The sequence below is a fragment of the Malus domestica genome, chromosome 05, assembly GCF_042453785.1.
Source record: "Malus domestica chromosome 05, GDT2T_hap1".
Classification (NCBI taxonomy): domain Eukaryota; kingdom Viridiplantae; phylum Streptophyta; class Magnoliopsida; order Rosales; family Rosaceae; genus Malus; species Malus domestica.
This window is the reverse complement of record NC_091665.1, coordinates 6,262,653-6,283,297: the sequence shown is the minus strand read 5'-3', so window position 1 is coordinate 6,283,297 and position 20,645 is coordinate 6,262,653. Positions and strand designations below refer to the sequence as shown.

General features: G+C 36.9%; 1 protein-coding gene and 1 pseudogene across 2 annotated transcripts; both read left to right on the top strand.

The window, feature by feature from the left end:
• Positions 1 to 11,892: 11,892 nt before the first annotated feature.
• LOC103443922 (ornithine decarboxylase-like) lies at positions 11,893 to 13,262 on the top strand (annotated as a pseudogene).
• Positions 13,263 to 14,850: 1,588 nt separating this feature from the next.
• On the top strand, positions 14,851 to 19,246 carry LOC103443921 (MA3 DOMAIN-CONTAINING TRANSLATION REGULATORY FACTOR 2-like). 2 transcript variants are annotated; one of them, XM_017334701.3, is made up of 5 exons: positions 14,851 to 15,264; positions 15,530 to 15,578; positions 16,121 to 16,598; positions 16,954 to 17,048; positions 17,195 to 19,246. In XM_017334701.3, exons 3-5 carry the CDS (start codon positions 16,355 to 16,357, stop codon positions 19,019 to 19,021), a joined length of 2,166 nt encoding a protein of 721 aa, XP_017190190.2. In that variant the 5' UTR covers positions 14,851 to 15,264; positions 15,530 to 15,578; positions 16,121 to 16,354; the 3' UTR covers positions 19,022 to 19,246. The 2 variants fall into 2 exon arrangements, with proteins under 2 accessions (XP_017190190.2, XP_008381047.2); XM_008382825.4 differs by having other exon boundaries at positions 14,903 to 15,394.
• Positions 19,247 to 20,645: the final 1,399 nt, after the last annotated feature.

Sequence of the window (20,645 nt, the reverse complement as noted above, 5' to 3'; positions counted from 1 at the left end):
AGTAGAAAAGCGAGGTTTCCTTTCCTTATGTCTCAAGTTATGGGTTTGGATTGGTTCTATTGAGGCCCCTCATTTTGGTCCCTCATTTGTTTAGTTCAACCTGTTACATTTGCGGAACAGTTTAATCAATCAAACGCCTCCTATAGCTTCTATTTTACAGTTCTTTATTTTCTTTCCCTTTTTGTGATATAACATGTGTGGAAAAGTTTGTAATCGCATTATCTCCTTTTTGTGATATAAAACGTGTGGAACAGTTTGTAATGGCAAATGTGTGGAACAGTTTGTAATGGCAACCACAAGATAATTCACAATCAAAGGCATCCGAGTATACAACAACTTCAAATCAATCAAAGGCATCAGAAGATGGCTCAGCACACAGGCTAGAAAATCTCTCATAGGAAAGTAGAGAAAGACTCTTCACTGTGGGAGAGATACATTGGTCCTTTGTCCTAAATGCTTTGACACCGAATACCATCTATCCTAAATCTTAACCCCTTCGCTTAAATTGTGAATATTTGAAGGGAAATGAATTCTAAAGAAAGTATAAAGATAATTGCTAATATGGAAAGTAGCTCAACTTCTTATAGCTCTTGCGTGGTTTATCTTTGAACTGATATAGGATTCTTTTACCATCACATCCTCATATGCCCTACTCACATGTGGCGAATTTTCAAGCCAAACACATGGACAACACGAATTAGGTGACATGGAGCACACATGGTCGTTGGATTACACAAACGGACAAACCTACTCTAGCACCATGAAAAAAGTTTGGGTCTCACCATAAAGCCAATAGATAATATGGAAAGTAGGCCAACCTTTTATAAGCCCTTGCAAGGTTTCTCATTCATCAATGTGAGACTCTTTGATCTTTACATACTCACACGCTCGCTCACATGTGGTGAATTTTCAAGCCAAACATATAGGCAATACGAATTGGGTGACATGGAGCATGTGTGGTGAGAAAGTTGGGATTCCACTACAAAACTTATTGGCAATATGGGGAATTGTCCAACCTTCACATCTCATAATTTATGTGTTAAGTATTTTCTCCTTACACACCTCCTTTGTTTATTGATGGTCTTTAGAATGATTAATCAACGAAAAATAAAGGTATAAATAAACATGAGTATGCAAAAAAACAAAATAAGTGTGCATATATCATTTCCTATATGTAAATGACATGGTGTTAATCCATATCACGAAGTGGCACAAAATTAGTGGTAATTAAAATTACATGACAATCAATATGTGTCACTAATCAGGTAGAAAATTGTGATCCCTTACCAACCATGGACGTCAAGTGCTTCTTGAATTATTTGGAAAGAAAAAGGCAATCAACCCAATTTTGTCATGAAGAAAAACAGTGCAGTTCTTTTATGTAGGATGGTAAATGCCGTTGTGTAGGGAAAGCAAGAACGTCCCCTTAGCGGTTGGCACTCACTCCTCCATCTATCATATATCTTGTATGACCATTTTGCAATCAGCACCTACGTACCCTCCCAAGAAACCAAAAGAAACTTGGAACTCCTAACTTCCTAATCTAAAATGAACTTTCTCAATGCATGTTCTCTAGCATCCTTTCTCATGTTATTTGAAGCGACGAAGATAAAATTAAAATAAGTGGATCCAATTAACTCCTTTTAATTTCCCCAGAATAAAAAAATGGTGTTGAAAAAGTTAAATTAAAGATCATTAGAAAACTTGGATGTGGATAAATTGGCTAGAGGATGTGTGCTTTTCTATGCATCCAGTTTGAATTCTTGTTTCCTCAATTTTTGGTTCAAGTGATGTTCTACTTTAAACTAATTAATATAAATTGCAGGGGCAAGTGGCCCTTTACCACAGTAGTGGAAATGTGTTGTGCCCTTGCATGACAGCATAGGTTTGAATACCGTTGGTGGCTCATCTAACATCTCACATCTAACTTACTAGATTATAATCGCTAAATAAGATCTATTTTTCATTAAAGTTGAGTGTAAGATTAAATACTGATTTTGGTCCTTTGACTTTATATATCACCAAAAATCTAGCTAAGAATTATTAACATTTGTTTTGTTTTATTTTTAGTATTTTAAAAAGAAGATTTTTACTTAATTTGTATTCAATATGGGTACAAAAATTGCATATATATGTATACATAATTTGTGTACCTGCATATGTACATAAATATATATTTATGTACCGATATATATGCACCTATATGTACATTTGTGTATCTATACATATGAACCTATGTATGTATGTTACCTATATGTACATTTATGTACCTATACATATGAACTTATGTATATATGTACCTATATATATGCACCTACGTATATATTCATGTACCTTTATAATGTATATTGTTTATTGTGTCTGCATATTAATTTATTTGTTTGGTTTTGTGATTGTCTGTATAAATTTTTATACAGTTTAATTCTCATGCTAGAATTCTCGTTGCAATAAAAATACACTATCTTGCTTCATTGGTAAGTGAGAGGTTTTAGGTTCGATTCTCACCAAAAGCGAATTTGAAACACAATATTGATAGCCACCATATCATAGTAAAAGTCGTGGGACTTCAACTCCAATCTGAATTAGGAGGACAAACTTGTCAAACAATGTTCCCCGAATTTTCGGTTTAGACACTACATGTATGATTAGTAGTGAGCTGCTTGTCCGACTCTTAAATCTAGATAGATTTTTCCTTCAACAAATTCAATGGAGAAGTTTCACATGAACTAGGGAATTGTTCAAAGTGTAGGTTTTTTGTGTTGCCTACAATAACCTCGCCAATGAACTATCAAAATTAGAGAGTATGGTTGGAGTAGAAAATTTTTAGGGCTCCTAAATTAACTTTATAGTCCTTTTAACTAAATTCACAACGGTTCTGTTAGTGATAGAATTGTCAAATTCACTTACATTGGTCCTTTATCCTAAACACTTTGACACCAAATACCATCTCTCCTAAATCTTAACCCTTTCGCTTAAACTGTGAATATTTGAAGGGAAATGAATTCTAAAGAATGTATAAAGCTAATTGCTAATATGGAAAGTAGCTCAACTTCTTATAAGCTCTTACAAGGTTTATCTTTTAACCAATGTAGGATTCTTTTACCTTCACATCCTCATACACCCTACTCACATGTGGCAAATTTTCAAGCCAAACACATGGACAATACGAATTGGGTGACATGGAGCATTCGTGGTCGTTGGATTGCTCTAGTACCATGAAGAAAGTTTGGACCTCACCATAAAGCCAATAGATAATATGGGGAGTAGGCAAAGCTCTTATAAGCCCTTGCAAGGTTTCTCCTTCACCAATGTGAAACTCTTTTATCTTCACAAACTCACACTCTCGCTCGCATGTGGTGAATTTTCAAGCCAAACACATAGACAATACAAATTGGGTGACGTGGAGCATGTGTGGTGAGAAAGTTGGGATTCCAATACCAAACTTATTGGCAATATGGGGAGTTGTCCAACCTTCACATCTCATAATTTATGTGTTAAGTATTTTCTCCTTACACACCTCTATTTATTTATGGTCTTTAGAATGATTAATCAACGAAAAACAAAGGTATAAATAAACATGAGTGTGCAAAAAAAGAAAATGAGTGTGCATATATCATTTCCTATATGTAAAATGACATGGTGTTAATCCATATCACGAAGTGGCACAAAATTAGTGGTAATTAAAATTACATGACAATTAATATGTGTCACTAATCAAGTAGAAAATTGTGATCCCTTACCAACCGTGGACGTCAAGTGCTTCTTGAATTATTCGGAAAGAAAAAGGCAATCAACCCAATTTTGTTGTGAAGAAAAACAGTGCAGTTCTTTTGTGTAGGATGGTAAATGCCGTTGTGTAGGGAAAGCAAGAACGTCCCCTTGGCGGTTGGCACTCACTCCTCCATCTATCATCTATCTTGTACGACCATTTTGCAATCATCACCTACGTACCCTCCCAAGAAACCAAAAGCAACTTGGAACTCCTAACTTCCCAATCTAAAATGAACTTTCTCAATGCATGTTCTCTAGCATTCTTTCTCGTGTTATTTGAAACGAGGAAGATATTATTAAAATAAGTGGATCCAATTAACTACTTTTAATTTCACCTGAATTAAAAATGTTGTTGAAGAAGTTAAATTAAAGATCATTCGAAAACTTAGATGTGGATAAATTAGCTAAAGGATACGTGCTCTTCTATGCATCCAGTTTGAATTTTTGTTTTCTCAATTTTTGGTTCAAGTGATGTTCTACTTTAAACCAATATAAATTGCAAGGGCAAGTGGCCCTTTACCACAGTGGTGGAAAGGTGTTGTGCTCTTGCATGACGACATGAGTTCGAATCCTGTTGGTGGCTAATCTAACATTTAAATTACTAACGCTATCGCTCGACTCAAAAAGTTAATATATATATATATATATATATATATATATATATATATATATATAATAGGAACCTAGATTATAATCGCTAAATAAAATCTACTTTTCATGAAAGTTGAGTGTAATATTGATTTTGGTCCTTTGACTTTATAGATCACCTAAAACCTAGTTAATAATTATTAACTTTTGTTTTGTTTGTTGTAGGCCTATTTGATTGAACGATATAGGGTTTAGAGAGAGAGAGGGGGCCGGCTATGGTTAGAGAGAAGAGAGAGTGATTTAAATTGTGAGGGTGTTTGATTCACCCAATTGTGCCTTTATTTATAGTAATAGGATAGGTAAAAACCTTTCCCTTTAGGATTACAACATTTAATAGGTAATCTACTCCTAATAGGAATATAAAATACATTCTCATATCTACTAGGATTTACACAGTCACATTCCTATTCTAAATATGACTGCAACACTTTCCATTGAGTGTGTAAATACTTAACAAACCATCGCATCAGATCTTTAACAGCTAAGGTAGAATAGTTGATGAAGTCATAGGCACAATGGGTGATCGCGAGTCTCAAATTTAAGTGAAGTATGCATTTGTAGTAAAACTCACAAAACCTCGCTATGGTAAAACTCAAGGCATGGGGAAAACCCATAGACTAAGGAGAGTGAAAAGTATGCATAATGTCTAAAAACGAACGTCAAACTGGACGAAGGTAGTGAACTCAACAGAGTATAATCATCCCAAGATGGGTGTCTCATTAAAACCTTGTTAGGTAGCAAAAACCCAATGGAAAAAATGCTCCTAATCATAGGAAAAAGAGAACATTAAGATCATGTAAGTATGCTTCTAGATATTCCCCCTGAGTTAGATATAACTTATAAATAAGAGAACTACAAGCGATTCAACTCAGATAATTTACACATATCGATTCCTTGGACGAGCTTCTGAAAAATAGACTTGAGCAATGACTTGGTGAAGAGATCAGCCAGGTTGTCCTGGGAACGGATTTACTTGACTTCAATGTTCTGATGCTGCTGCTGCTGCTACTGGTGTGAGTAAAAGAACTTTGGCGCTATGTGCTTGGTGTTGTCTCCCTTGATGTATCCATTCTTTAACTGCTCAATACATGCCGCATTGTCTTCAAAGATGGTCGTAGGAAGGTCAACGACTGATGTAAGACCACTAGTGCTTCGAATATGTCCCATAACTTCTCTTAGCCAAAAGCATTCACGTGATGCTTCATGCAGGGCAATAATCTCAGCATGGTTCGACGAAGTCGCAACTAGCGTTTGCTTGGTAGACCTCCAAGATATAGCGGTGTCTCCAACGGTAAAGACATAGCTCGTTTGAGAACGTGCTCTATGTGGGTTAGACAAATATCCAACATCTGCGTAACCAACACGGCGAGAATCAATTCGAGGACTATAAGGGGCGGCAACACTCGAAGATTCGTGGGTATAGAACAAGCCCAAATCCGTTGTACCCTTGAGGTAGTGGAAAATGTCTTTAACACCATTCTAGTGCCTTCGTGTAGACGCATTGCTGGATCTTGCCAAAAGATTCACCGTGAAAGAGATGTCGGGTCTAGTGCACTGAGCCAACTATAATAAAGCCCCAATTGCACTTAGGTAAGGAACTTTGGGTTCCAAAATCTCTTCCTCATCCTCCTTTGGATGGAAGGAATCTCATTTAGCATCTAGAGTCTGAAAGACCATGGGTGTACTTGAAAGCTTTGCTTTATCCTCATTAAAACGATGCAACACCTTTTGGGTGTAGTTCGATTGATGTACTAAGATTCCATCCGAACAATGCTTGATCTCCAAGCCGAGACAATATCGAGTTTTACCAAGATCCTTCTTCTCAAATTCCGATTTCAAGTGTGCAGTAATTTCCTCAAGCTCTGCGGGAGTCCCGATGAGGTTCATGTCATCAACAAAAACTACAACGATTGCAAATCCAGAATGTGGCTTCTTTATGAACACGCATGGGCATAATTAGTTGTTCACATAACCTTGGCTTGTCAAATATTCACTCAGACGGTTATACCACATCCCCCGGATTGTTTCAATCTGTGGAGTGACCTCCTCAACCTAATTGAGAGAGTGTTTCGTGGTCTAGAACTATTTGAACCAATCAATGGAAGTTCTTTTGAAACTTTCATGTAAATTTCCGTATCTAGATCCCTATAGAGATACGCGGTTACCAAGTCCATAAGCTGCATATTCAGTTTTTAAGAAACTACCAAACTGATTAGGTAGCGGAACGTTATAACGTCCATTATGAGGGAATACGTCTCCTTGTAATCAATCTCAGGGTGCTGAGAGAAGCCTTACGCTGTGAGGCGTGCTTTGTATCGCACTATTTCATTATTCTCATTACGCTTCCTCACAAAAACCCACTTGTAGCCAACAGGCTTCACGAATGGTGGTGTAGGACTGATAGGTCCAAATACCTTACGTTTCACGAGCAAATTGAGTTCGACCTGGATTGCTTGTTTCCAGTTTGACCAATCGGTTCTACGTCGGCATTCATCAACGGAACGTGGTTCATTGTCATCGCTAAGCATAATGTCAGTAGCTACTGAGTACGCAAATGTATCGTCGACGATCATCTCACTCCTATTCCAAACCTTATCCAATACTGTGTAATGGACTGAAATCTCGCGATTATCGGGAGGCCGGCATGTTTCGTCTAAAGCATCACCGTAATCTAGAATAACCTTATGTGTTGGAACAGATGAGTGAGCGATGGTCGGATTCAAACTAGGGTCACTAGTTGGTGCCATTTTCCTTTTCCGGGGTTGTGAATCTTTTGAACCAAAAGGTCTGCCACGCTTCAGGGTTAGAGCAGATGATTAGCTAGTCACCAATGTACCTTGCCGCACGGAAGGTACGGCCTCCCTACCTTCGAGGACGGTCTGGCCTTCCCTGGTGGGTTGTTGACATACACAGGGTACATCTATCCTTACAAGTGTGTTTGCAATGAGTATATGTGATCTTGTCACCTTTGCTAGATCATTAAAAGCATACGACATGCTTTGAGCAATGCTCTGAATATCTATAATTCGTCGCACCTCAGTTTCAGACTAGGCAGTGCGAAGATTTAAATGAAACATAGTGGGAGCATACCACGACAATTCGTGGCATTCTACGGGAACGTTAGCATGCTTATCTCCCTTAATGACGGGAAGACTGGCTCATCAAAGTGACAATCCGCAAAACGTGTGGTAAAGAGATCTCCTGTTAAGGGTTCTAAGTAGCAAACAATTGATGGTGAATCATAATTGACATAGATTCCCATTTTTCTCTAAAGACCCATTTTGTAGCGACGGCGCTATTGGCACATAAATGGTGCACCCAAACACCCGTAAATGAGAGACGTCAGGCTCGTATCCAGTGACCAACTATAATGGTGAATGTGGTTGAGTAACGATGGGCCTTAGGCGGACCAACATAGCTGCATGCAATATTGCATAGCCCTAGGCAGATACCAGCAGTTTGGTTCTCATAACCAAAGTCTGAGCTATCAATTGAAGGCGCTTTATGAAAGCTTCTACCAGGCCGTTTTGGGTGTGAACATGGGGTACAGGATGTTCCACATCAATCCCTACTGACATGCAATAATCGTCAAAAGTCTGTGATGTAAACTCTCCAACGTTATCCAGTCGAATCGACTTAATCGGATAATCAGGGAGGTGAGCCCTTAGCTTAATGATTTAAGTTAGGAGTTTTAGCAAATGCGGCGTTGCGTGTGGACAACAAACAAACATGTGCCAATCTTGTCGATGCATCAACCAACACCATAAAGTATCTAAATGGTCCGCATGTTGGTTGGTTGGATATGCCAAGTTTAATAAAAGAAATTTCCTAATGTTATTAAGCCTAATATCTTTTTTTTTTTTTTTTTTTGTGTTTTGAAGAATGTATCCATGTTTTGGTACAATAATTTTTTTTTGTTAATTTTGATGAATGTACCCATGTGTGTGTGTGTACCACACACATACAATATAATAGAGAGTATAATTTATATTTTATTATTTTTAATCCCACAAATTATGGGTTATATTTAAAATCACATTAATATAAATAGATACAAATTTCAATTTTTAATTTTTAATTTAAAAAATATAATAACTTACACTATTACATTAATGTCAATTACTACATCCAAAGTGTCCCCCATTTTACAGATAAGAGAGACGTGGTTGGTGAAGCCCATTCTGACTACAAACTGCCCGGACTGAAGTTAAATGATTATCTCGTGTTTCATAACATTTGGGCTTACACATGTTCTGCTGGTACCAACTTTAATGGCTTCTGCATTTCTGCTATTCCCACGTACTTAACATTTACCAGTGATAATAATTAATAGGGAATGAAAAAAGAAAACAAAAAAAAAATACGAATGTATGTGATCGATCTTTCCCTTCTTGTCTATTGTTATATATATATATATATATATATATATATATATATATATGTACTTTGAGAGTGGTTTTCATGACCGAATCTTTTTTAAATTTCATTAATTTGCATATATAAACAGGTGATATTCCCGTTCCTTTGAATATTGGTCTTCGTTGGAAAGGTGGGATACTATGGTTCAGCAACATGTACAAACGGGAACGAAATATTAAAAGTATTTGGACATATACAAAACTGAGACAACGTCTAATTTAGGGGATTCACATACAATAGTATAGCTATTTCTATTGTGAGAATTTTTTTGTCTACTTGAACACAAGATGATATACTATGTGTTATAATCAAAGTGGATTATAAAATCGATCGTCCTTATATTAAGATATGTAGTATACCATCTTGTGTTTTGGGTACATAAAAAAATCTTTGCTCTAAAAGGAAGTGTATAAGTAAGTGCATCAGTTAAAATATAGGAAAACTAATGAAAAAGACTTGAAAACTTTAAGTTTTAACGATAAGGACAAAATAAAGGGTAAAATGAATAGTACCATGATTGACTTTTTAGTGTAAAAATGTGGTTTTTCGTTAAAATGAACAATACCGGAAACTTTTCGTTAAAGCTCCCTTAAAATATTGCAGGACATAAGAAGAAAATTGATACTACTAGATCAGGGAAATCTAAGCAAAGGTACAAAATACTATTGCAGTGTTAGCCAAAAACTGTCGAAAGGTTGAAAGGGGTTAATTTAATAGAAAGCGGGGAAAGACTTGGAACTATATTCCGAAAATAATAATAATAATAATAATTTGATTTTAAAAATTGTAATATTTGATTAACTAGTTACCAAACCAAGTGTAATTAATTTGTTTTTTTATTTTGCATATGTGAAAACCACCTAAATCAAACCATTTTACTAGTACGCTTCATAGTAAGGGGGGTTGAAGATGGTGCAGCATCGAATCCTGTCATCTTATTTCGAATGGAATTGTAGCCCAATTTAATGTCATATTGATATCCTAAGTTTTCGTTTTTATAATATATTGTTCTGAAACACAAGACCAAACACATTTTAAACGTATTAATTTTGTATTTGTAAAACAAAAAAGTATATTGGAAAAAATAAACCATTCAAATTTAAATCATATTTCTCTAGAAAGATATTTTAATTATCAACAGTATTAAGATGAGCGAATAAACTAATGTCGAACTCGTTTCTCAGGAGCCCTTTAGAAAACGCGTCGTCCTCATAGACCATAGGATAGCAAAATCGTTACGAGCTCTAAATTCTATCGCCTAATATAAGTATAACGGTACCATGTGCCCGTGCAATATAAGTGCGGAAATTAAAAGAATATTTGTTTTTTTGGAACTTGGATGCATATAGAAGTAGTAGCACCCCCGTTCTCGCGGCATATCGTGCAAACAATGAAGGATTCGACCCCATCTCTCTCCCGCACGCATGGCTCTCCCGGTTCCCCTTTCCTTCTCCCGTTTCAAAAGGCAGAAAGCAAGGAGAGGTGCCGTGAGGCGTTGGATGAGACGGACATTTCCTCAACTTTCGCGTTGAATGCCAACGGCTTTCTAACGCCCTACAATTTTGGTAACCGCCTCTCGTCTTGACATTGCTGCTCTCAAAACCTCCACCCCACTTGTTCCACTCATTCAATCAATCTTCAAGGACAAAGCAAACTGCCTCTTGTTTTCGATTTCGATTTCGATTTCTGATCATGGTTATTGTTCTTTTATTTTTTCTTTTATTCTCATTTTTCCATTTATATATTGCTGTTTAATTTTTTATTATTGCTATTATATATTTCTATGTTTCCAATATTTATATAATTCTGTATTTCTTGAATTTGTTGCAGACCTGCATTTTCTTCTTTCCCAACATCGCATTGGCAGTGCGAAGATTCAAATGAGACATAGTGGGAGCATACCACGACAATTCGTGGCATTCTACGGGAACGTTAACATGCTTATCTCCCTTAATGACGGGAAGACTGGCCCATCAAAGTGACAATCCGCAAAACGTGTGGTAAAGAGATCTTCTGTTAAAGGTTCTAAGTAGCAAACAATTGATGGTGAATCATAATCGACATAGATTCCCATTTTTCTCTAAGGACCCATTTTGTAGCGACGGCGTTATTGGCACATAAATGGTGCACCTAAACACCCGTAAATGAGAGACGTCAGGCTCGTATCCAGTGACCAACTGTAATGGTGAATGTGGTTGAGTAGCGATGGGCCTGAGGCGGACCAATATAGCTGCGTGCAATATTGCATAGCCCTAGGAAGATACCGACAGTTTGGTTCTCATAACCAAAGTCTGAGCTATCAATTGAAGGCGCTTTATGAAAGCTTCTACCAGGCTGTTTTGGGTTTGAACATGGGGTACAGGATGTTCCACATCAATCCCTACTGACATGCAATAATCGTCAAAAGTCTGTGACGTAAACTCTCCAGCGTTCCAATCGAATTAACTTAATCGGATAATTAGGATGGTGAGCCCTTAGCTTAATGATTGAGTTAGGAGTTTTAGCAAATGCGGCATTGCGTGTGGACAACAAGCAAACATGTGACCATCTTGTCGATGCATCAACCAACACCATAAAGTATCTAAATGGTCCGCATGTTGGTTGGTTGGGTATGCCAAGTTTAATCAAAGAAATTTACTAATGTTATTAAGCCTAATATCTTCTTCTTTTTTTTTTGTGTGTGTTTTGAAGAATGTATCCATGTTTTGGTACAATAATTTTTTTTTGTTAATTTTGATGAATGTACCCATATGTGTGTGTGTACACACACACATACAATATAATAGAGTATAATTTATATTTTATTATTTTTAATCCCACAAATTATAGGTTATATTTAAAATCCCTTTAATATAAACAGATACAAATTTCAATTTTTAATTTTTAATTTTTAATTTTTAATTTAAAACATATAGTAACTTACACTATTACATTAATGTCAAGGACCACATCCAAAGTGTCCCATTTTACACATAAGAGAGATGTGGTTGGTGAAGCCCATTCTGATGGGGGACCGTTTAAATTCTCTATTTAAAGACATACATTACGCAAAACATCCACAAAGTAAGTTTTAGAGAGATCAGTCACTTAATTAGTTACGAATTTTCTCTACACTATTCTTGCTATCTTTCACATAAACCCATTAATCGTTTTTCTTCCATGGCATTGATCCTTCCAAGTATTCCAAGCATTACTGCTTTTAGCAGCCTCCAAGTCAAAATGGCAGCAAGCCAAGTGAAGGGTGAACATGTTCCAACTGACATACCAAGACACCAACTCACCGCTCACATCAGATCCATCATCAACAAACAAGACGAACCACAACCCTTTTATGTTCTCGATTTGGGAGTTCTTGTCAGCCTTATGCAAAAATGGAACCGTTGCCTTCCCAACGTTCTGCCCTTCTTTGCTGTCAAGTGTAACCCTGAGCCTGCATTCATAGCAGCATTGGCAACGCTCGGTGCGAGCTTTGACTGCGCTAGCAAGGTGGAGATCGAGGCCATCCTTTCTCATGGTGTAAGTCCCTCAAGGATAGTCTACGCCAATCCATGCAAGGGTGAGAACCATTTAAGGCACGCAGCTGGAGTCGGGGTCAATCTTGCAACCTTCGACTCCATAGACGAACTTAACAAGATAAAAAATGCCATCCCAAATGTTCCTTGTTGCTCCGAATTGCAGTCCTCAATGACACGAGCTCCTGGCGTTCATTTGGGACCAAATTCGGTGCGTTGTCCGAGGAGGTCGCGCCTCTACTTAGACATGTAGACAAACTAGGGTTGAGAGTGGTGGGAGTTTCATTTCACGTGGGTTCGAAAGCTTCGGAATCTCAAGTGTACCGTGGAGCAATAGTAGCTGCTAGGGCTGCATTCGACGTGGCAGATGAGCTCAAACTGCCCAAAATGCATGTGCTTGATATTGGTGGTGGGTTCAAGGCAAACCCGTTATTTGATGAAATAGCCGAAACCCTAAACGACGCCATTAAAGAACACTTTGGTGATCATCAATCGGAGTCTGATCTGGTGGTGATGGCTGAGCCAGGAAGGTTCTTTGCGGAAACGCCTTTCACTTTGGTTGCAAATGTGATGGGGAAGAGAGTGAGAGGAGAGAAAAGAGAGTATTGGATTACTGATGGGATATATGGGTCGTTTAATCTTCCAGCATTTGATAAATCTTGTTTGACAGTTTCACCCCTCCTCCTTCACACTCCTGATCATCATCATCATTCAGTAGCCATATATTCATCGACGGTGTTCGGACCAACCTGTGATTCGCTGGACACGGTGGTGGCTGACTACAAACTGCCGGAACTGAAGTTAAATGATTATCTCGTGTTTCATAACATGGGGGCTTACACAAGTTCTGCTGGAACCAACTTTAATGGCTTCTGCATTTCTGCTATTCCCACGTACTTAACATTTACTTAATAGGGAATGAAAAACGAAAACAAAAAAAATACGAATGTATGTGATCGATCTTTCCCTTCTTGTCTATTGTTATATATATATATATATATACTTTGAGAGTCGTTTTCATGACCGCATCTTTTTGAAATTTCATTAATTTGCATATATAAACAGGTGATATTCCCGTTCCTTTGAATATTGGTCTTCGTTGGAACGGTGGGATAAGATGGTTCAGCAACATGTACAAACGGGAACGAAATATTAAAAGAGCCATAGTATTTGGACATATACAAAACTGAAACAACGTCTAATTTAGGGGATTCACATACAATAGTAGACCTATTTCTATTGTGAGAATTTTTTGTCTACTTGAACACAAGATGATATATTATGTATTATAATCAAAGTGGATTATAGAGTCCATCGCCCTTATATTAAGATATGTAGTATACCACCTTGTGTTTTGGGTACATAAAAAAATCTTTGCTCTAAAAGGAAGTGTATAAGTAAGTGCATCAGTTAAAATATAGAAAAATTAATGAAAAAGGCTTGAAAACTTTAAGTTTTAACGATAATGACAAAATAAAGGGTAAAGTGAATAGTACCATGATTGATTTTTTAGTGTAAAAATATGGTTTTTCGTTAAAATGAACAGTACCAGAAACTTTTCGTTAAAGTTCCCTTAAAATATTGCAGGACATAAGAAGAAAATTGATACTACTAGATCAGGGAAATCTAAGCAAAAGTACAAAATAGTATTGCAGTGTGAGCCAAAAACTGTCGAAGGGTTGAAAGGGGTTAATTTAATAGAAAGCGGGCAAAGACTTGGAACTATATTCCGAAAATAATAATAATAATAATAATTTGATTTAAAAAATTGTAATATTTGATTAACTAGTTACCAAACCAAGTGTAATTAATTTGTTTTTTATTTTACATATGTGAAAACCACCTAAATCAAACCATTTTACTAGTACGCTTCATAGTAAGGAGGGTTGAAGATGGTGCAGCATCGAATCCTGTCATCTTATTTCGAATGGAATTGTAGCCCAATTTAATGTCATATTGATATCCTAAGTTTTCGTTTTTATAATATATTGTTCTAAAACACAAGACCAAACACATTTTATGTTGAGAAAAATTTAGAATAGACAACTCTAAATTTTATATGTCAAAGAGGAAATTCACTCTCAAATTTGAGACACAACAAAAGACCTTATTAAACTGAAAATATTACAAAGAAAGCTCTCAACTCTCACAAACACTCAACACACTATAAGACTTGTAGTCTTATTTTCTTCTTCACTTCTCGATGTCTTGGTTGCTTGCTTACAACACACACACACACACACCTATTTATAGGCATGTTTGCCGACTCCAACATATGGCTTTTCATAATAGCCACATATTGTACAAGCTGCTAGAACTTTCATGATTATACACACACACCCACCAACTTGATAATGCTAGAATTATCTAGCATATTGTTATGATTGCATGATGCACCGACTTTGGTGCTTGACTTTTCTAGATTTGTGTAGAATGGGCTGGGGTTGGACTATTTTAACATTTTAGAAGTATTAATTTTGTATTTGTAAAACAAAAAAGTATATTGGAAAACGTAAATCATTCAAATTTAAGTCATATTTCTCTAGAAAGATATTTTAATTATCAACAATATTAAGATGAGCGAATAAACTAATGTCGAACTCGTTTCTCAGGAGCCCTTTAGAAAACGCGTCGTCCTCATAGACCATAGGATAGCAAAATCGTTACGAGCTCTAAATTCTATCGCCTAATATAAGTATAACGGTACCATGTGCCCGTGCAATATAAGTGCAAACAATGAAGGATTCGACCCCATCTCTCTCCCGCACGCATGGCTCTCCCGGTTCCCCTTTCCTTAATCTCCCGTTTCAAAAGGCAGAAAGCAAGGAGAGGTGCCGTGAGGCGTTGGATGAGACGGACATTTCCTCAACTTTCGCGTTGAATGCCAACGGCTTTCTAACGCCCTACAATTTTGGTAACCGCCTCTCGTCTTGACATTGCTGCTCTCAAAACCTCCACCCCACTTGTTCCACTCATTCAATCAATCTTCAAGGACAAAGCAAACTGCCTCTTGTTTTCGATTTCGATTTCGATTTCTGATCATGGTTATTGTTCTTTTATTTTTTCTTTTATTCTCATTTTTCCATTTATATATTGCTGTTTAATTTTTTATTATTGCTATTATATATTTCTATGTTTCCAATATTTATATAATTCTGTGTTTCTTGAATTTGTTGCAGACCTGCATTTTCTTCTTTCCCAACATCGCATTGGCAGGAAGAAAGTGAGGTGATGTTGAATTTGATTTTTTTCATAGAAATTTTGAATTTTCTAAGGAAATTTCATCCGAGTAATGCTAATTTTTGGGTGTAATTTCGTATATTGATTTTTGGTGATTTTTTCTTTCTTCCAATTGAAAAAATATGGGAGATGAGATGGGAGAGGAGTGAGATTGATAGACAAATTGCATGACTATGTATACTCCGATATGTATGTGCAGCATATTAGGAACGTAATCTGTAAACATGTGTTACACCTTGTGTATCATATGTAAACATGTCGTCTACTCAGATACGTATATATTTCATTGTAATTTCAGGTTTCTTGTGTATCAAGTAGCATAGGGGTGTCTTGTATAAACATTGTGTAATTGCCCAATGAAAAATTGGCAAAGTGGCTTAGTGATTTTAAAACATTCTATAAACTCAAGTGGCAAACTGGCTAACTTGAGTTTTGTCTGCATATGAGCTCAATTGTCGTTAGATATGGAGCGATTGCTAAAGATTTAGTATTATTGTCCACTGAATTGTTTTATTCTTCTTGTGAAACAGGCTCCAATTGATTCTTAAGTTTGAGGCATTCTCCACGGAAATAATAGATTAACGACATAGTAAACATATTGGAGAATTGGGTCTGGTGATCACAGCAGTGAGCTTGTGGTTTATTCGGATTTAGCCATCACAAACTGAGGGTATTATATGTTGCTTCTTGAAAATTAGTGAGTGAGTTCTTCTCAAAAAAAAAAACTAGTGAGTGAGTAGGCTTGAGTTCAAAAGATAAGAAGAATGGACTTCAGTGATGGGTTTGTATCAAAGGAGCATCGGGAGCTTCACCGATCTGCTTCAGAAAGTGCAGATCCGTTGTCTGCATCCCCATTGCCAGTTTCTGCAAGGTCCCCAAAGTCCCCCAAATCTTCAAAGTCCCCAAAGTCTCCAAAGTCTCCAAAGATTCAGGGGAAACATGGAAAAGGAAGTCCACTTAAGCATGATAGACATTCTCATTCTGCAGTTGATGGGCGTCCTAAAAAGGGTAAACTACACTTTTGAATTTTTCTCATGGATTCTTCTGCTTGAAGGCTTTCTTTCACATAAGATAATTGCTAGCAAGAGGCACTAGGGAACGATGTTTTAGACAATGTCGTAAAGCTATATATTGTTACCTGATACACTTGAAAAGTTAATCTCTCTCTTTAAATTCAAAGGCATGTTTGTATACTTGAAATGGTATTAGTAGATTATGTTCGGATTGAAAAAATAGAACTCTAAGCATTTACTATTATCTGATGGTTAATAAACAAGAAAAAAATTTCAAACTCAAATATTCTGGATTAGTACATCAATAGTGGGTTTTTACTCTTAATTTTATGAAGACAATCATTATGCAGGTGGTTCTGGGGGTAAAGGCACCTGGGGAGGGTTACTTGATACGGATGACAATTACACTGCTGACCCGAATGACCCAAACTTCAATAGTAGTGAGGTAACTGAACAACTCACACATTCATATTTCACTGTCTAGATCTTGATATGAAAATATTACCAAAAAATAAAATGCTCAGTTTATTTGCTATCTTCAATTTTAGTTCACTTATTTTTATTGTGTTAACTTATGTGTATTGGTTGCAGGAATGTGAAAATTCCGATGCTAGAAAAGAGAGGGTTGATTTTGAGGAGTACAAAAAGAAAGCTACAATAATAGTGGAGGAATACTTTGCTACTGACGATATTACCTCGACTGCAAATGAACTTGGAGAGCTTGATAGGCCTACCTACAGCTACTATTTTGTAAAGAAGCTTGTCTCTAAGGCGATGGATAGGCATGACAAAGAAAAAGAAATGGCTGCTGTTCTTTTATCTGCACTATATGCTGACTACATTGACCCCCCGCAAGTTTACAAGGGATTCTGCAAATTGGTAGAATCTGCGGATGACTTCATTGTGGATATACCTGATACAGTTGATGTTCTTGCTCTGTTCATTGCCCGAGCTGTGGTTGATGACATACTTCCTCCTGCATTCTTGAAGAAACAAATGAACTACTTACCCAAAGATTCGAAAGGGATTGAAGTATTGAAAAGAGCTGAAAAGGGCTACTTAGCAGCCCCGCTCCATGCAGAAATCATTGAGCGGCGATGGGGAGGTAGCAAGAAAATGACTGTGGAGGATGTCAAAGCTAAGATTAATGATTTGTTGATAGAGTATGTAGTGAGTGGTGACAAGAAAGAGGCTTGCAGATGCATCAAGGATTTGAAAGTTCCATTTTTTCACCATGAAATAGTTAAACGAGCTCTTGTAATGGCAATGGAGAGGCGTCAAGCTGAAGGCCAACTACTAAATTTGCTGAAAGAAGCTGCTGAAGAAGGTTTAATAAACTCCAGTCAAGTATCAAAAGGCTTCGGTAGGATGATTGACTATGTTGATGACTTATCACTCGACATACCAAATGCACGGGGTATATTGCGGTCATTGATCTCCAAGGCAGCATCAGAGGGCTGGTTGTGTGCTTCATCTTTGAAGTCACTATCTCTGCAGCCAGAAAAGCGATCATTAGAAGATAGTGTTGCCAGAGTTTTCAAGACAAAGGCTCAATCTATTATTCAAGAGTACTTCTTATCTGGAGATATCTCAGAGGTAAACAGTTGTGTAGAGTCTGAGAATAGTACTTGTTCATCTGAGCTGAATGCTATCTTTGTTAAAAGATTGATAACTCTATCAATGGATCGGAAGAACAGAGAGAAGGAAATGGCATCCGTCTTACTGTCATCCCTGTGTTTTCCAGCTGATGATGTTGTAAATGGGTTTGTAATGTTGATAGAATCTGCAGATGACACAGCTCTGGATAATCCAGTAGTTGTCGAAGATCTTGCAATGTTTCTCGCTAGATCTGTGGTGGACGAAGTCCTAGCCCCACAGCACTTGGAAGAGATTGGAAGTCAGTGCTTGGCTGCAGAGTCGATTGGGAGCAAGGTTCTTAAAATGGCTAGGTCATTGTTAAAGGCTCGGCTTTCTGGGGAGCGGATATTAAGGTGTTGGGGTGGTGGTGGCAGAATCGGATGGGCAGTTGAGGATGTGAAGGACAAGATTGGGAAGTTGCTAGAAGAATTTGAGTCTGGAGGGGACGTTAGAGAAGCTTGCCGCTGCATGAAGGAGTTAGGCATGCCATTTTTCAACCACGAGGTTGTCAAAAAAGCTCTAGTGACGATTATGGAAAAGAAGAATGAGAGACTTTGGATTTTGCTGGAGGAATGTTTTGGCTCTGGACTCATTACAACGAACCAAATGGCAAAGGGGTTTGGGAGAGTTGTAGATTCTCTCGATGATTTGGCTTTGGATGTTCCTGATGCCCGGAAACAATTTACTCATTACGTTGAACGAGCAAAGAATGCAGGGTGGCTGGATTCCTCATTTTGCTTCAGCAAATCAGGACACAGTACAGAGAATGGCACTGGCTAATTAGTTAGCTGTTTTCTTAATCGCACATTATGAGCTTTATACACACAAAAATATGCATGCAAATAAACATATTGTTTAATGAAAATGTTGTCATTTAATGATGTTAGCAGGCTAATGACATTGTATAAAGGCTAACATTTTCATTAGATGTCAATTCTATTCTTCACTCCAACCTCCTGGTGTATTAGTTAAAGTCCTAATGATTGCAAGAACTTTTGATTTTCACTGAGCTTTTACCCAATTTCTTTCATATATTTCATCCATTTATGCCTGATCTCAAGATAATCTTGATAAGTTTTTAAAGCTTGAGAAAAAAAAAAATATTGTGTCATGTCTAGCAATTTAGGGTTCAATTAGGAAGCTGATCAACAATTTAAAGACAAATACTGTTTTTAACTGTGGTGAACACCGTGTTTTAAGCCTAGCGATAGAGGTTTTTGATAATTTGCAGTATTTTGGGGATAGTAATGACATGTCTATCTTGATCACCGATGTTGATTCATGTCCACCATGTTTATGGTATGTTACAGAATTCAAAGAACCTAATGGTCAACGTTATACATCACATGAGGAGGTCAATATTTCTAAGCATGTGGTAAATGGTTTCCATTTGCAAACCGCATTTTGGAAGATACGAAAAGGCTGGAAAGTTCAGTTTGAGAGAGACATTTGTTTCATGCCAAATCTTCCTTTTAGATGGAGTATTGTCTGACCCTTAGTCGGGAGGTGTATTGTTGATTCGGCATCTCACCTCAAACGGGATTCATGTCTTGAAACGTACACCCTTGACTTATATTGTTTACATTTTGACTCGATGGCACCTAGTTTGTAGGAATGTTGCGTCTTTTTCATCTATCTTATGTTGGTCTCAGCACAGATCATTAAGAATTGATATGAGTAAGTGTTTTGATTGTTTAATTTTGTTGTATTGTTATGTGCAGAAGTCATGACCAAGATCTTAAGAAATTAAACATTGTGAAAGAGTGAACTATTATTTGAATGGCTATAATTTGTTCCTAAACCATCAACACTAAACTCGGGATTCATGTCGTGAAACATACACCATTGAATTGTATTTGTTTGCATTTTGACTAGATGGCAACTGGTTTACATGAATGTTGCGTCATTCTCATCTATCTTATGTTGATCTCAGCACAATTCATAAGTATTTGCGCCAAGTAAGTGTTTTGACTGTGTAATTTTATTGTATTCCTGTGTAGATCTTTAAGAATTAAACAATTTTTTTTTTCTGTGGTAGGGCTTACTGGAGCTAACCAGTCTCTTATTGAGTCGCGTAGGAGTTTCTATCCCCAAAAAGTCATATTTAAAACAACAACAAAAAATGCTTCATTAGCTTTCATGGAAGCAAAAATTGTATCAATTTTCCCAGTTTTTGCATGGTCAGTAAAAGGATTAAAATGTTTTGTGGCAAAAGGTCAATTCTTTTATATATTTAGACCAACTAAGTAAAACTTGATTCAAATTTTACTACAAGTTATTTTCAATATAAGCATAACCCAGCAATCAACATCAACGATTAACATGAATTGAATCAAAATTAATTAAAACAATAATGTATAGAGGAGAAGAATTCCAGCGAAGGAATCTCAACAAACAGATTTCA